The 19,052-nt window shown below is 36.1% G+C and overlaps 1 protein-coding gene across 1 annotated transcript in view; it reads left to right on the top strand.

Moving 5' to 3' along the window:
• Positions 1–17,329: 17,329 nt before the first annotated feature.
• Positions 17,330–19,052, top strand: part of LOC124363321 (fatty-acid amide hydrolase 2-like) — a 42,302-nt gene continuing 40,579 nt past the window's right edge. The window contains exon 1 of the mRNA XM_046818566.1: positions 17,330–17,378. Within this exon, the coding sequence (XP_046674522.1) occupies positions 17,346–17,378 (33 nt within the window). The 5' untranslated portion in view covers positions 17,330–17,345. The remainder of the gene's footprint in view (positions 17,379–19,052) is intronic.

Consider the following 19,052-nt stretch of genomic DNA (forward strand, 5'->3'; position numbering starts at 1 on the left):
TTAAGCAAATATATAACACCTGTTGCTATTGATATAAGTTGTTAACCACATGTAGGTCAGGTCACAGAGCTGTTTACTGTCTTGTATCAACGCGTCCTGTTAGCCACAATCGTGTTTCCTTAGTCTCTCAAAATAGCGATATTATAAATATAAGTATACACAAAATTTGAAGCTAATATATAACACCTGTTGTTGTTGATATAAGTTGTTAACCACATGTAGGTCAGGTCACTGAGCTGTTTACTGTCTTGTATCAACGCGTCCTGTTAGCCACAATCGTGTTTACTTAGTCTCTCAAAATAGCGATATTATAAATATAAGTATACACAAATTTTGAAGCTAATATATAACACCTGTTTTTGTTGATATAAGTTGTTAACCACATGTAGGTCAGGTCACAGAGCTGTTTACTGTCTTGTATCAACGCGTCCTGTTAGCCACAATCGTGTTTACTTAGTCTCTCAAAATAGCGATATTATAAATATAAGTATACACAAAATTTGAAGCTAATATATAACACCTGTTGTTGATATAAGTTGTTAACCACATGTAGGTCAGGTCACTGAGCTGTTTACTGTCTTGTATCAACGCGTCCTGTTAGCCACAATCGTGTTTCCTTAGTCTCTCAAAATAGCGATATTATAAATATAAGTATACACAAAATTTGAAGCTAATATATAACACCTGTTGTTGTTGATATAAGTTGTTAACCACATGTAGGTCAGGTCACTGAGCTGTTTACTGTCTTGTATCAACGCGTCCTGTTAGCCACAAGCATGTTTACTTAGTCTCTCAAAATAGCGATATTATAAATATAAGTATACACAAAATTCGAAGCTAATATATAACACCTGTTGTTGTTGATATAAGTTGTTAACCACATGTAGGTCAGGTCACTGAGCTGTTTACTGTCTTGTATCAACGCGTCCTGTTAGCCACAAGCGTGTTTCCTTAGTCTCTCAAAATAGCGATATTATAAATATAAGTATACACAAAATTTGAAGCTAATATACAGGGTGAGTCAGAAATATGGTAAAATATTTTAAGACGTGATTGTAGAGCTAAATATAAGAAAAACATGTTATATAAAGGTAGGTCCGGAAACGCTCCAATACTGAGTGATGGCTGGCGAAAGATTTTGCTTTGTTTTCAGTTCACCTGGTGAAATTAAGTGATTCTGAAAGGTTTTGTTCTTACTTTTTAACTCAAATAAGATGGATATATAATGAAAATCACCTGAAGAATCAAACAAAACCACTCAAGAGGTTGTAGTGTAAACAGTTTTTGAGAAAAAGTATGAAATTTTCCAAAAATCTAATAACAAAAATACCGTATTTGATGTCGAATAACATTGTTAAATGACCAGTAAACAAATTGTTTTTGCTAATACAGATTGTAGAGAATTTAATTCTGAAAAAAAAACCATAATAAACAAAGTTAACTAAATGTGTAAAAAAAGTTATGATATTGACTCCTCACGTATCACACTACACAGCAATGTTTTGCTGTTTTATAATAAAGAATGAGTATCTGATTGGTAACAGCTGGTAATAATTAATTATTTAAACAATAACTGTTTAAAAAACATGTTAAAATAATAAATAATCAGCTGGGCATTTATTATTAGATGACATACGTTACCTCATTGTTGAACAAAACAACAAAACTGTAAAGGTACTATGTGCTTGTGTTAAGTATTTTAACCAGTTATTTCCATCCATTTTATTAGTGATTTTGTGTTGTGTGTTTCATTTATTAAAAATGGAAGGTAATATTCATGTGTATTCAAACTCTGAATTAGCAGACATGCATTTTTAATGTATGGTTTGGGACGCTGCAATAGTACTTCAGCAAGACATCTGTCTAGCAAGAGAACTTTCCTAACTACAGGTTTCCAAGCGCGAGATGTTTGCCACTATTCATCATAGCCTACCTGAAAACAGGTTCTTTTGAAGTCTTCGGAGCATAGTAATGCAGGCATCACCCGATCATGTATGACTGTCGAATTAGAAGAGTTGGTTCTTAATAAAATGTTCAATGTCAGCCAATCTAGTATTTGGAGAATACTACACGAATACCAGTTACACCCATACCACTTCCAGCATGTCCAAGCTCAACTCCATGTTCCAGCAACTCCTTTGCCACAAAACTATGCTCCCCATGTTGTTTTTGTCAACGGCTTCTGTTAAAATGTGCTGATACAATTTTGTTTACCAATGAGGCTCACTTTACACGAACAACTATCATTAAATTCCATAACAACCACATTTAGGCAGACAGAAATCCTCATGCTATCAAACCTAATTGCCCACAACATCAAGTTTTCAGTAAATGTTTGGGCTGGAATCTTAAGCATATATCATTTTGTCGTATTCGTGCTTCCTCCCAGGCTTAATGGGCGTGGTGTACTTGAAACTTTTTAAGAGACGAGCTACCTAACCTACTTGATGATGTACCTCTGCATTTGCGCCAAAACATGTGGGTTTATGCATGACGGGGCACCTGCGCACTACTCTCTGGCTGTTCGTGGACACCTAAATGAGAGTTTCACAATCAATCGATAGGCCGAGGTGGACCAGTTTCATGGCCAGCAAGATCACCGAACTTAAATCCTTTGGACATTTTTACCTTTGGGGACATTTAAAAACATTAGTTTACTCTTCCCCAATAGATACCATTGAAGAACTCAGATTAAACATTTATATAACGGAATAGAAACCATTAAGCAGACACCTGGAGTATTTGAACGGGACTGAAACTTAATGAGAAGACGCCTGAACGCGTGCATTTTGAACAACAGAGGTCATTTAGAGCATCATTTTTAATCTTGCGGTGAGACTTAATCCGATTGTTGATGTTTATTGTATTTAAAAATAAAAATTTTGAACCAAAAAATGTTTATTTTACACCAGCTGCTACCAATCAGATACTCATTCCTTATTATAAAACAGCAAAACATTGCTGTGTGTAGTGTGATACGTGAGGAGATCAAATATCATAACTTTTTTTACACATTTAGTTAACTTTGTTTTATTATGGTTGTTTTTAGAATTAAATTCTCTACAATCTGTATTAGGAATAAACAATTTGTTTAATGGTCATTTAACAATGTTATTCGACATCAAACATTTAAGACGGTATTTTTGTTATTAGATTTTTGGTCAATTTTATACTTTTTCTCAAAAACTGTTCACACTACAACCTCTAGAGTAGTTTTGTTTGATTCTTCAGGTGATTTTCCTTATATATCCATCTTATTTGAGTTAAAAAGTAAGAACAAAACCTTTCAGAATCACTTAATTTTCACCAGGTGAACTTTAAAACAAAGCAAAATCTTTCGCCAGCCATTACTCAGTAATGGAGCGTTTCCGAACCTACCTTTATATAACATTTTTTTCTTATTTTTAGCTCTACAATCACGTCTTAAAATATTTTACCATATTTCTGACTCACCCTGTATAACACCTGTTGTTGTTGATATAAGTTGTTAACCACATGTAGGTGAGGTCACTGAGCTGTTTACTGTCTTGTATCAACGCGTCCTGTTAGTCACAATCGTGTTTCCTTAGTCTCTCAAAATAGCGATATTATAAATATAAGTATACACAAAATTTGAAGCTAATATATAACACCTGTTGTTGTTGCTATAAGTTGTTAACCACATGTAGGTCAGGTCACTGAGCTGTTTACTGTCTTATATCAACGCGTCCTGTTAGCCACAAGCGTGTTTACTTAGTATCTCAAAATAGCGATATTATAAATATAAGTATACACAAGATTTGAAGCTAATATATAACACCTGTTGTTGTTGATAAAAGTTATTAACCACATGTAGGTCAGGTCACTGAGCTGTTTACTGTCTTGTATCAACGCGTCCTGTTAGCCACAAGCGTGTTTCCTTAGTCTCTCAAAATAGCGATATTATAAATATAAGTATACACAAAATTTGAAGCTAATATATAACACCTGTTGTTGGTATAAGTTGTTAACCACATGTAGGTCAGGTCACTGAGCTGTTTACTGTCTTGTATCAACGCGTCCGGTTAGCCACAAGCGTGTTTCCTTAGTCTCTCAAAATAGCGATATTATAAATATAAGTATACACAAAATTTGAAGCTAATATATAACACCTGTTGTTGGTATAAGTTGTTAACCACATGTAGGTCAGGTCACTGAGCTGTTTACTGTCTTGTATCAACGCGTCCTGTTAGCCACAAGCGTGTTTACTTAGTCTCTCAAAATAGCGATATTATAAATATAAGTATACACAAAATTTGAAGCTAATATATAACACCTGTTGTTGGTATAAGTTGTTAACCACATGTAGGTCAGGTCACTGAGCTGTTTACTGTCTTGTATCAACGCGTCCTGTTAGCCACAAGCGTGTTTACTTAGTCTCTCAAAATAGCGATATTATAAATATAAGTATACACACAATTTGAAGCTAATATATAACACCTGTTGTTGTTGATATAAGTTGTTAACCACATGTAGGTCAGGTCACAGAGCTGTTTACTGTCTTGTATCAACGCGTCCTGTTAGCTACAATCGTGTTTCATTAGTCTCTCAAAATAGCGATATTATAAATATAAGTATACACAAAATTTGAAGCTAATATATAACACCTGTTGTTGATATAAGTTGTTAACCACATGTAGGTCAGGTCACTGAGCTGTTTACTGTCTTGTATCAACGCGTCCTGTTAGCTACAATCGTGTTTCCTTAGTCTCTCAAAATAGCGATATTATAAATATAAGTATACACAAAATTTGAAGCTAATATATAACACCTGTTGTTGTTGATATAAGTTGTTAACCACATGTAGGTCAGGTCACTGAGCTGTTTACTGTCTTGTATCAACGCGTCCTGTTAGCCACAAGCATGTTTACTTAGTCTCTCAAAATAGCGATATTATAAATATAAGTATACACAAAACTCGAAGCTAATATATAACACCTGTTGTTGATATAAGTTGTTAACCACATGTAGGTCAGGTCACTGAGCTGTTTACTGTCTTGTATCAACGCGTCCTGTTAGCCACAAGCGTGTTTCCTTAGTCTCTCAAAATAGCGATATTATAAATATAAGTATACACAAAATTTGAAGCTAATATACAGGGTGAGTCAGAAATATGGTAAAATATTTTAAGACGTGATTGTAGAGCTAAATATAAGAAAAACATGTTATATAAAGGTAGGTCCGGAAACGCTCCAATACTGAGTGATGGCTGGCGAAAGATTTTGCTTTGTTTTCAGTTCACCTGGTGAAATTAAGTGATTCTGAAAGGTTTTGTTCTTACTTTTTAACTCAAATAAGATGGATATATAAGGAAAATCACCTGAATAATCAAACAAAACCACTCAAGAGGTTTGTAGTGTAAACAGTTTTTGAGAAAAAGTATAAAATTTTCCAAAAATCTAATAACAAAAATACCGTATTTGATGTCGAATAACATTGTTAAATGACCAGTAAACAAATTGTTTTTCCTAATACAGATTGTAGAGAATTTAATTCTGAAAAAAAACCATAATAAACAAAGTTAAACTAAATGTGTAAAAAAGTTATGATATTATTGACTCCTCACGTATCACACTACACAGCAATGTTTTGCTGTTTTATAATAAAGAATGAGTATCTGATTGGTAACAGCTGGTAATAAATTAATTATTTAAACAATAACTGTTTAAACATGTTAAAATAATAAATAATCAGTCTGGGCATTTTATTATTAGATGACATACGTTACCTCATTGTTGAACAAAACAAACAAACTGTAAAGGTACTATGTGCTTGTGTTAAGTATTTTAAACCAGTTATTTCCATCCATTTTATTAGTGATTTTGTGTTGTGTGTTTCATTTATTAAAAATGGAAGGTAATATTCATGTGTATTCAAACTCTGAATTAGCAGACATGCATTTTAATGTATGGTTTGGGGGACGCTGCAATAGTACTTCAGCAAGACATCTGTCTAGCAAGAGAACTTTCCTAACTACAGGTTTCCAAGCGCGAGATGTTTGCCACTATTCATCATAGCCTACCTGAAACAGGTTCTTTGAAGTCTTCGGAGCATAGTAATGCAGGCATCATCCGATCATTGTATGACTGTCGAATTAGAAGAGTTGGTTCTTAATAAAATGTTCAATGTCAGCCAATCTAGTATTTGGAGAATACTACACGAATACCAGTTACACCCATACCACTTCCAGCATGTCCAAGCAACTCCATGTTCCAGCAACTCCTTTGCCACAAAACTATGCTCCCCATGTTGTTTTTGTCAACGGCTTCTGTTAAAATGTGCTGATACAATTTTTTTTACCAATGAGGCTCACTTTACTCGAACAACTATCATTAACTTCCATAACAACCACATTTAGGCAGACAGAAATCCTCCATGCTATCAAACCTAATTGCCCACAACATCAGTTTTCAGTAAATGTTTGGGCTGGAATCTTAGCATATCATTTTGTCGTATTCGTGCTTCCTCCCAGGCTTAATGGCGTGGTGTACTTGAACTTTTTAAGAGACGAGCTACCTAACCTACTTGATGATGTACCTCTGCATTTGCGCCAAAACATGTGGTTTATGCATGACGTGGCACCTGCGCACTACTCTCTGGCTGTTCGTGGACACCTAAATTGAGAGTTTCACAAATCAATCGATAGGCCGAGGGTGGACCAGTTTCATGGCCAGCAAGATCACCGAACTTAAATCCTTTGGACATTTTTTACCTTTGGGGACATTTAAAAACATTAGTTTACTCTTCCCCAATAGATACCATTGAAGAACTCAGATTTAAAACATTTTATAACGGAATAGAAACCATTAAGCAGACACCTGGAGTATTTGAACGGGACTGAAAACTTAATGAGAAGACGCCTGAACGCGTGCATTTTGAACAACAGAGGTCATTTAGAGCATCATTTTTAATCTTGCGGTGAGACTTAATCCGATTGTTGATGTTTATTGTATTTAAAAATAAAATTTTGAACCAAAAATGTTTATTTTACACCAGCTGCTACCAATCAGATACTCATTCCTTATTATAAAACAGCAAAACATTGCTGTGTAGTGTGATACGTGAGGAGTCAATATCATAACTTTTTTACACATTTAGTTAACTTTGTTTATTATGGTTGTTTTTAGAATTAAATTCTCTACAATTCTGTATTAGGAAAAAACAATTTGTTTAATGGTCATTTAACAATGTTATTCGACATCAAACATTTAAGACGGTATTTTTGTTATTAGATTTTTGGTCAATTTTATACTTTTTCTCAAAAACTGTTCACACTACAACCTCTAGAGTAGTTTTGTTTGATTCTTCCAGGTGATTTTCCTTATATATCCATCTTATTTGACTTAAAAAGTAAGAACAAAACCTTTCAGAATCACTTAATTTCACCAGGTGAACTTAAAACAAAGCAAAATCTTTCGCCAGCCATTACTCAGTAATGGAGCGTTCCGAACCTACCTTTATATAACATTTTTTTCTTATTTTTAGCTCTACAATCACGTCTTAAAATATTTTACCATATTTCTGACTCACCCTGTATAACACCTGTTGTTGATATAAGTTGTTAACCACATGTAGGTCAGGTCACTGAGCTGTTTACTGTCTTGTATCAACGCGTCCTGTTAGCCACAAGCGTGTTTACTTAGTCTCTCAAAATAGCGATATTATAAATATAAGTATACACAAAATTTGAAGCTAATATATAACACCTGTTGTTGTTGATATAAGTTGTTAACCACATGTAGGTCAGGTCACTGAGCTGTTTACTGTCTTGTATCAACGCGTCCTGTTAGCCACAAGCGTGTTTACTTAGTCTCTCAAAATAGCGATATTATAAATATAAGTATACACAAAATTTGAAGCTAATATATAACACCTGTTGTTGTTGATATAAGTTGTTAACCACATGTAGGTCAGGTCACTGAGCTGTTTACTGTCTTGTATCAACGCGTCCTGTTAGCCACAAGCGTGTTTACTTAGTCTCTCAAAATAGCGATATTATAAATATAAGTATACACAAAATTTGAAGCTAATATATAACACCTGTTGTTGTTGATATAAGTTGTTAACCACATGTAGGTCAGGTCACTGAGCTGTTTACTGTCTTGTATCAACGCGTCCTGTTAGCCACAAGCGTGTTTACTTAGTCTCTCAAAATAGCGATATTATAAATATAAGTATACACAAAATTTGAAGCTAATATATAACACCTGTTGTTGTTGATATAAGTTGTTAACCACATGTAGGTCAGGTCACTGAGCTGTTTACTGTCTTGTATCAACGCGTCCTGTTAGCCACAAGCGTGTTTACTTAGTCTCTCAAAATAGCGATATTATAAATATAAGTATACACAAAATTTGAAGCTAATATATAACACCTGTTGTTGTGATATAAGTTGTTAACCACATGTAGGTCAGGTCACTGAGCTGTTTACTGTCTTGTATCAACGCGTCCTGTTAGCCACAAGCGTGTTTACTTAGTCTCTCAAAATAGCGATATTATAAATATAAGTATACACAAAATTTGAAGCTAATATATAACACCTGTTGTTGTTGTTGATATAAGTTGTTAACCACATGTAGGTCAGGTCACTGAGCTGTTTACTGTCTTGTATCAACGCGTCCTGTTAGCCACAAGCGTGTTTACTTAGTCTCTCAAAATAGCGATATTATAAATATAAGTATACACAAAATTTGAAGCTAATATATAACACCTGTTGTTATTGATATAAGTTGTTAACCACATGTAGGTCAGGTCACTGAGCTGTTTACTGTCTTGTATCAACGCGTCCTGTTAGCCACAAGCGTGTTTACTTAGTCTCTCAAAATAGCGATATTATAAATATAAGTATACACAAAATTTGAAGCTAATATATAACACCTGTTGTTGTTGATATAAGTTGTTAACCACATGTAGGTCAGGTCACTGAGCTGTTTACTGTCTTGTATCAACGCGTCCTGTTAGCCACAAGCGTGTTTACTTAGTCTCTCAAAATAGCGATATTATAAATATAAGTATACACAAAATTTGAAGCTAATATATAACACCTGTTGTTATTGATATAAGTTGTTAACCACATGTAGGTCAGGTCACTGAGCTGTTTACTGTCTTGTATCAACGCGTCCTGTTAGCCACAAGCGTGTTTACTTAGTCTCTCAAAATAGCGATATTATAAATATAAGTATACACAAAATTTGAAGCTAATATATAACACCTGTTGTTGATATAAGTTGTTAACCACATGTAGGTCAGGTCACTGAGCTGTTTACTGTCTTGTATCAACGCGTCCTGTTAGCCACAAGCGTGTTTACTTAGTCTCTCAAATAGCGATATTATAAATATAAGTATACACAAAATGTTGAAGGCTAATATATAACACCTAGTTGTTGTTGATATAAGTTGTTAACCACATGTAGGTCAGGTCACTGAGCTGTTTACTGTCTTGTATCGACGCGTCCTGTTAGCCACAAGCGTGTTTACTTAGTCTCTCAAAATAGCGATATTATAAATATAAGTATACACAAAATTTGAAGCAAAATATAACAAATATATAAACTGTTGTTGATGAGTCAGGTACATGTACGTGTGAGCTGTTTACTGTCTTGTATCAACGCGTCCTGTTAGCCACAAGCGTGTTTACTTAGTCTCTCAAAATAGCGATATTATAAATATAAGTATACACAAAATGTTAAGCTAATATATAACACCTATTGTTGTTGATATAAGTTGTTAACCACATGTAGGTCAGGTCACTGAGCTGTTTACTGTCTTGTATCAACGCGTCCTGTTAGCCACAAGCGTGTTTACTTAGTCTCTCAAAATAGCGATATTATAAATATAAGTATACACAAAATTTGAAGCTAATATATAACACCTGTTGTTGTTGATATAAGTTGTTAACCACATGTAGGTCAGGTCACTGAGCTGTTTACTGTCTTGTATCAACGCGTCCTGTTAGCCACAAGCGTGTTTACTTAGTCTCTCAAAATAGCGATATTATAAATATAAGTATACACAAAATTTGAAGCTAATATATAACACCTGTTGTTATTGATATAAGTTGTTAACCACATGTAGGTCAGGTCACTGAGCTGTTTACTGTCTTGTATCAACGCGTCCTGTTAGCCACAAGCGTGTTTACTTAGTCTCTCAAAATAGCGATATTATAAATATAAGTATACACAAAATTTGAAGCTAATATATAACACCTGTTGTTATTGATATAAGTTGTTAACCACATGTAGGTCAGGTCACTGAGCTGTTTACTGTCTTGTATCAACGCGTCCTGTTAGCCACAAGCGTGTTTACTTAGTCTCTCATAATAATAGTAATATAAATATAAGTATACACAAAACTGGTCTCCCTCCTTATAGGATCTGAATAAGAGGTGGCCACTACCACCAACCATACCCAACCTGAAAATTCTGTCATTCTGGCAGCAGCGCAAAAATCCTTTAGGATCAGGTGCAATTAGGGATTTCCTCAGCTTTTAAGTCATATGTACAAAACATGTTATCTAAAGTACATAATAACCCATGTGTAAAATGCTGTACTATTTCCGTAAAATTTAATAAAGAATTAAATTACTTCAAATTAAGTAAGAATTATATTGTGGTCACTTGGTCACTGTCGTAGTCCAGTGTTTGCACCAGAAGGTTATTTTTCGCTGGTAAATTTAGAAAGGTTGTGAAGCCAGGGGAAGATTCATGATAGCCCATGGCGGTCTTCAGGTCCAAAAGGTTACTGGTCGGTGGAACAATTTCGAGAGGTTGTGAGGTCGTGGAACGACTCGTGAAAGTCCCAGGCAGTATGCAGCCCATTTAGGTTACTTCGTCTGGTTACTTGTTGGTGAAACAATTTTCGAGAGGTTGTGAGGTCGTGGGACGGCTCGTGAAAGTCCCACGCAGTATGCAGCCCATTTATGTTACTTCGTCTGGTTACTTGTTGGTGAAACAATTTCGAGAGGTTGTGAGGTCGTGGGAAGAGTCGTGAAAGTCCCAGGCAGTATGCAGCCCATTTATGTTACTTCGTCTGGTTACTTGTTGGTGAAACAATTTCGAGAGGTTGTGAGGTCGTGGGAAGAGTCGTGAAAGTCCCAGGCAGTATGCAGCCCATTTATGTTACTTCGTCTGGTTACTTGTTGGTGAAACAATTTCGAGAGGTTGTGAGGTCGTGGGAAGAGTCGTGAAAGTCCCAGGCAGTATGCAGCCCATTTATGTTACTTCGTCTGGTTACTTGTTGGTGAAACAATTTCGAGAGGTTGTGAGGTCGTGGGAAGAGTCGTGAAAGTCCCAGGCAGTATGCAGCCAATTTATGTTACTTCGTCTGGTTACTTGTTGGTGAAACAATTTCGAGAGGTTGTGAGGTCGTGGAAGAGTCGTGAAAGTCCCAGGCAGTATGCAGCCCATTTATGTTACTTCGTCCTGGTTACTTGTTGGTGAAACAATTTCGAGAGGTTGTGAGGTCGTGGGAAGAGTCGTGAAAGTCCCAGGCAGTATGCAGCCAATTTATGTTACTGGTTACTTGTTGGTGAAACAATTTCGAGAGGTTGTGAGGTCGTTAGGCAGTATGCAGCCCATTTAGGTTACTTCGTCTGGTTACTTGTTGGTGAAACAATTTCGAGAGGCTGTGAGGCCGAGGGAACATTCGGGAATGTCCTCCTTGGACAGGTCTGCAGGTCTTAAAGGTTACTTGTCTGTCGGTGAAACAATTTTGATAGCGAATGTTGAATTTAGCTCCAGTTCACCTTCTTTCTTACGTGCAGCATCTGAAATCTGATGCTGTTGCAGACGTGACTCCTGAAATCTGGAGTCATGGTCATCTGAAGCGATTCAATAATAGTCGATGACGAAGAATGAAGAAGTTCTAAACAAACCTCCCACCCTCCTCCACAGCATCGTTTCGACATCGGAGACTGTCGATTTCGAGAGGTTGTGACAGCCGTGGGAAGATTCAGTAAAGCGCTAGACAGTCTGCAGACCCAGACGCCAGGTATTATCTCGTACACATTTGGGTGCCGATTATGTGAGTAATATTTCCATGTAAGGATAAATACAAATGGAAAAGGTTAATATTTCAACAATTTATTTTTATTATATGTTTAAAATGCCGCTTTTAACACAAAGTTATTGTACTTCTGAACTACCACCCGCGTCTTCCTCTCTCGGATATTTAGATTGAATTAAATATAGAAGACTCAATCTACGTAATTAAGTTTGTATATTCTTTTAGAATATGTCTGTACCACTAACCGGATTGGCGAGAAAACATTATTACGAAACCGATTGACATATATTACGACCATTACATTGTATTATGTATTACAGCATTGGAAGGCTACTAAATTATAACATTTATACAATGCAAATGAGAACATTCAATGATTATGAAAATGAGCATAATCAGGACAGATAAACCAAAAGTGTGCAGGAAGCATAGGGTTAGGAGAAGAAGAACAAAGGGTTAACGGACAATGAGCGAGTTGTCTCCTTAGAAGGCAGTGAGCGCCAGACTAGTGTTGGCAACGAAATATAAATGGCAGTGGAAGTGGAGTGAGCCCCTAGAGAAATAACGTGGCGTCGTGAGCCATGAGCGCGAACTCGGAGCAGTGGCTCATTTGTCAAGACGTCACGTGACTAGAACAGCCAATGGGAGGCGTCGGTCGCCGGGTCGATAGCTGCACAGTATCGGCACCGACTGTATCACGTTTTGATTTACCCGCCCCCCCAGGCCCTCTCTTCGTCTGAAATTATTTAAGTAGCAAGCTCGAACAAAGCGTCAACCTTTCTTAGACCTTTCAATTAGATGGCTTAGAATTATTAACGGCCTCAGTGGCGTATCGACTCGACGGGATTGAGGGATGTTTCACCTCCCCCCCCCTAAAAATACACACCTCTCCCCACTCAGCACTCTCAGCATCTTGATACCCCTCCATCCCACACCTCATACCACTTGCTCGTGTTTGTATTGTCAACTCATTCAATTAATGTGTCTTCTTCAGAGGAAGATCGCTCTAGAGCTCGTTAGACTGTCCATTTCCTTCACTAAATCCATAGCGGTATGCTTTACACTTGCTCGTGTTTGTATTGTCAACTCATTCTATTAACTTGTCTTCTTCAGAGGAAGATCGCTCTAGAGCTCGTTAGACTGTCCATTTCCTTCACTAAATCCATAGCGGTATGCTTTACACTTGCTCGTGTTTGTATTGTCAACTCATTCTATTAACTTGTCTTCTTCAGAGGAAGATCGCTCTAGAGCTCGTTGGACTGTCCATTTCCTTTCACTAAATCCATAGCGATATGCTTTACACTTGCTCGGGTTTGTATTGTCAAATTCATTCTATTAACTTGTCTTCTTCAGAGGAAGATCGCTCTAGAGCTCGTTAGACTGTCCATTTCCTTCACTAAATCCATAGCGATATGCTTTACACTTGCTCGTGTTTGTATTGTCAACTCATTCTATTAACGTGTCTTCTTCAGAGGAAGATCGCTCTAGAGCTCGTTAGACTGTCCATTTCCTTCACTAAATCCATAGCGATATGCTTTACACTTGCTCGTGTTTGTATTGTCAACTCATTCTATTAACGTCTTCTTCAGAGGAAGATCGCTCTAGAGCTCGTTAGACTGTCCATTTCCTTCACTAAATCCATAGCGATATGCTTTACACTTGCTCGTGTTTGTATTGTCAATTCATTCTATTAACGTGTCTTCATCAGAGGAAGATCGCTCTAGAGCTCGTTAGACTGTCCATTTCCTTCACTAAATCCATAGCGATATGCTTTACACCTTGCTCGTGTTTGTATTGTCAACTCATTCTATTAACTTGTCTTCTTCAGAGGAAGATCGCTCTAGAGCTCGTTGGACTGTCCATTTCCTTCACTAAATCCATAGCGATATGCTTTACACTTGCTCGGGTTTGTATTGTCAACTCATTCTATTACCTTGTCATCTTCAGAGGAAGATCGCTCTAGAGCTCGTTAGACTGTCCATTTCCTTCACTAAATCCATAGCGATATGCTTTACACTTGCTCGTGTTTGTATTGTCAACTCATTCTATTAACTTGTCTTCTTCAGAGGAAGATCGCTCTAGAGCTCGTTAGACTGTCCATTTCCTTCACTAAATCCATAGCGATATGCTTTACACTTGCTCGTGTTTGTATTGTCAACTCATTCTATTAATGTGTCTTCTTCAGAGGAAGATCGCTCTAGAGCTCGTTAGACTGTCCATTTCCTTCACTAAATCCATAGCGGTATGCTTTACACTTGCTCGTGTTTGTATTGTCAACTCATTCAATTAATGTGTCTTCTTCAGAGGAAGATCGCTCTAGAGCTCGTTAGACTGTCCATTTCCTTCACTAAATCCATAGCGGTATGCTTTACACTTGCTCGTGTTTGTATTGTCAACTCATTCTATTAATGTGTCTTCTTCAGAGGAAGATCGCTCTAGAGCTCGTTAGACTGTCCATTTCCTTCACTAAATCCATAGCGGTACCGTATGCTTTACACTTGCTCGTGTACATTACCAACTCAAAACCCTTTATTTGATTTACGGTTTTATGTTAGATTTGTTTTGTTTATCTTGACAATATTGCGTTCTTTTAATGTAGTATTAAGTATATTCCAAAAATGGTTACTCATGGTTTTTTTGAATGGGTTTGTAGCCGGTAGAGTTGTAAGAGGGGTAGGCTATTTGAGGAAGATGAGGGACTCGCCTAACCTTGAGCTGTCACTTAGAAGCCGATCCGTTCATAGCGTATAGTTATGCTTGTATATTTTTTGTATATTGTTAATAGAATTTCCGAGGCACTCAGTTATATAATCTTTATTAGGCGGGATGAAATGGAAGGTAAAGCCACATATGCTGCGTGAAGTTCGTCCATCCGATGTATATTAGTATGTAATTAGTATGCGAACATTTGAGGGTAAAACATCTTTATTCCTTCCCTATTTCTATGTTTTACAATTTGCGTTAAACGTGTTTTAGTTGATATCTGTATCAATGTTGTTTTTAATAAATGTGTAATTTTGTGTAAAACATTGTTTTACTGGATAAATTAGCATATATGATATCAATATATTGTTCTTTATATTTATACCATTCTATATCATTGATAGAAACAATAATTGTTATTATAGTGTTTTTAGTGAGGATTTCTTTAAAACACCCGCCATAGCAATGTGTTATTTTACACTAAGCAATAGTAAACTCATCTATATGCCACTCATGCAATTAGCTCCCGTGTAAGGTTCTTTTACTTTGAGTTTAAACTTCTTAAACCCTATCTAACAATTGCTAAAATGAAGTTATTTTACATTTCATATAGACTTGCATTATGGATGTCACATTTAGAAATGGACTACCACAATGCTATTGAGACCCTTCCACCCCAGGAGTCAATACGCGCTGAAGACCCTCACAGAGGGCCCTGAAGGGTCTGGTGATAAATGCTCTTCTCTACTCCGAGTTCGGGGAGGAGATCCGCACAATCCATTAGCATTCTGATTTGCGATTCCATTCGGTTTTTGTTATTTCCTCTTGCTCTCCCTCCATCACGCCGGATTTATTTCAATATCAACAAAGCGACCAGTAAACATCCTGAGGCGCGGCCTCAACATTGCTCGATGAACCGTTAGAGCTAATGATGACGTGTTTTCTTCCTTGGTTTCCATCAGACAGTTTTTATAAACAACAGTCCTTGCGGATAAAAGTCATTATTTATTCTATTATTACAAACCGATTCATCGTATTTATACTTTTTCTTGTTACAATGTATTTTTAAACATTTAAATACGCCGTTTTTTTCATAAATAAAACTTGACCCTTCTGTTTAAATGTGGAGTCAAGATATTTGTGTCCAACAGTTCTTCCGTTAAAAGTTTCTAGGAGTTTTGCTTAAACCCTCGAATTTACTCAAGCCTCAAAATCAAAGAACTAGGAATATCTAAAATTAGTTGTCAAATTGGAAAGGTTATTGTGCTCGAACGTCTGTTCAAGTTTCAGCTCCCTCATCTGTTGCAGATGAATGTTCTGAACTTAATATTTAGGAGATAATCTGTTATTTTTATGTAAGTCTTTTTAATGCCAGATCCGAGTACGGAGAATATTCTCATTATTGTGATTTACACCTGCATCGATCGTGACTAACTAGTTACCATTTCCTGACCCTGATTATTCTTGACGCATGTGACATTGACCTGTCATTAACATAACAATGGACACCGTTCGGTTGGCAATTCTTCCATACTTTGCAAAAACAACCGCTAAAAAACCTGCTCGCCTTGATCATAGTCTAAATGAATCGTCCTTTACTCTTCGTGATAACCGTCTTGGCGTGATGAAACTTCATGATGTCCTAAATTAAGAGATACTGAACACTTGGCGCATTTGGGAGGAAATACTAGTTATTCATTGATCCCCCATAGTTTCATTTAGATCAGTTATTAAAGGTCTAAGGAGGTTAGAGATGATTATGATCAGACCAATATCCCAAGAATTTACTTTTTTGAATTTGCTTGCAATTTCTTCAGAGAGGATTATGGTGGGTTTTTATGACTTTAGTTAAAGGAAAAAAATATCTTTTGCACAAAAGTAACGGGATTTCCTAGTAGTGGTCAGATTTATTTATTTTTCATCTCTGCAAGGGAGGCATATTATACAGCTGTTGCTCGAAAATTCTATTAAAAAAATAACCCGAATTATAAACTTATGAGCTGCTAAGGTTGCGTTTTGTTAGTTGTTTTGTTGTTGCGTTTGGTTCGGTATTTTATAACGACATTTTAGAGTTTTGTCCACCAAGAATGAAAGAGACTTTAAATTTCAGATAAATATCAAATCTATATTCAAATCTAGAGCTCACCAAAAAATTTAAAAAACGTTTTCTGCTGTTAATGAGTCTTAACTATCTAGGGTTGACCTCTTTCGGCAGCTTTTCCAGACAAATTACACCCAGAAGGAGAACGTGGTATTTTATAGTCAATGACTCAAACTTTATTTTCAGAATAGTTTTTAAGAGGCAGATTGAAATCTACAGCCAGAGATCAAGTCTTTTCGCCGACTATTACCTGTATTCTTATTTTATAATAGACAAACTGTAGAATGTCTAAAAATATCAATCAATCCATAAATATAGTACTGTAAGTCACACCAGAATGGGTTATCAAGGCTAATAAGTTTTTGTGCACGCAACACATTTGATATGGGTAGTATTGGTTGGGGCCCGGACAAAAACTGAGTGACAGGGACCTGGTTTCGCCGGACGGAAGGTAATCTCGCTTCCAGGGGCCTTGGCACCAGTTTCAGTGTGTCCTGGCATCTCTCTGAGGCTGTTTGAGATGGAGGACCAGCCTGCAAGTCCTCGGCGTAGGGTAAGTACTATCAGATGTTGAAACACCATAGGTTTTTAATTATGATGTTAAACATAAAGAACCAACTATGTTGATCATTTGTTACATTATATTACTTCTATTTACACATTTAAAAAAAATCAACTTCATTGGTTTCCATATTCAGAAGTATTTTTCCAGTATCTGCTTAAAACATACCATTTTTGGTACTGAACTGTGGTATTATCCGAAGGCCTAATATATCTCTGCCTACTATTTGTTAGTAGGGTATATAAGTAGGTACATACATAGTTACGTATCGTATATAGAAAATCTAAAGTTTAAGTTCACGTAATATAAGTACTAGTTAGATTGATGTTTTTTTTTTTGCTCCGCCAGAAGTGTGGGGTGAAGCCTGCATTGATGGCTAAGGGCATTTACTATCGGTACTTTCAGATCAGGGTCCACGATCAAGCACGTGATCTGAAGTCGAAAAAGTACCGCTAGTAAATGCCACCCATCTGTGCGGGCTTCGGTGGTTTGGATCCGCAATGCATCCCTCGAGTTAGTACCAAAGACAAGCTCAGATCTCGTAAAGATTAACTTTAACTTTGGTACTACTAGTAACATATTCATGACAACCTAATCTAAACCTACTTATATCGCAAAGTAACAAGTAGTAGATAGGGACAAACTGAGCCAAGGACAATACTAAAGCATTCAATATTTTACAGATTGCCGTGTTCATAAATGTATGTTCTGCGTAAAGACATAATCTATACACTCTACACCCTTTTAACAGTATCAATAAAATTGCAGTACAAAGCATGACTTCGTATGTTTGTTTGAGACAAATAGAATGTTAAACTAAACAACCTATTTTCAATACAGTCTGGTAAGATGGGATTAGGATTAAGATAGAGATTTATTCTAATGGCCGTCAATTATCCCATGAAAGCTTGGGACGTCCTTAGAAATGTTTTACCATTTCTTATTTCGAGAAAATGTTTTTTAATCCAAAGGTGATAAATTTCCTTCAATTTATTGTTTTTACATTTAATTTAACTTTAGAGTTTAAATTAAAATTTTTAATGTAAATTTACTTTTAAAAATATTTTTTTATTTAATTTAATTGCACAGCATTCCTGATCCACGGAAATATACGTTTATACATTTACAAAATACATGTAACTCAATTAATACATTAATTATTTACCTTATTATCAGGAAATTACCTTATTTTGGGATCTGTTCACTCATACCATTATCGTAGAACCAACAACTCATTTCAATTAGTTAACATTCAATTTTCTTAAAAACTATACAAACTATTAAGAACAAAACCCCTGTTGGTGTAATATAAAAGAATTTGTTAAAACAAAAATACTGATAATATTATGTTAAGGATTATTCAGAAAGACAATTAAAAACCTTCGCTCAGTTGATTTCTCAAACATGACTTTCTAATATGGTTTAAAGACAGATTTTCCTTAAGGGAACAAGGCGAAAGTTTTTATGCAGGTAGATAATATCACTGTTGAACTATAACAATAAAGTGTTTAGTAGGACGAAGTAATGCTGTTGGCCGTGGTTGAACCGGTCTATGCGCCTGACCTTGGCTTTCATTCTTTATTGCTTATCAGTAGGCTATGCATCGTTATCTTATCTGTAAAATCGTGTCTAATACTGCTATCTACAAAGACATACGTCAGTATC

This window comes from Homalodisca vitripennis, chromosome 5 (genome assembly GCF_021130785.1).
Source record: "Homalodisca vitripennis isolate AUS2020 chromosome 5, UT_GWSS_2.1, whole genome shotgun sequence".
Classification (NCBI taxonomy): domain Eukaryota; kingdom Metazoa; phylum Arthropoda; class Insecta; order Hemiptera; family Cicadellidae; genus Homalodisca; species Homalodisca vitripennis.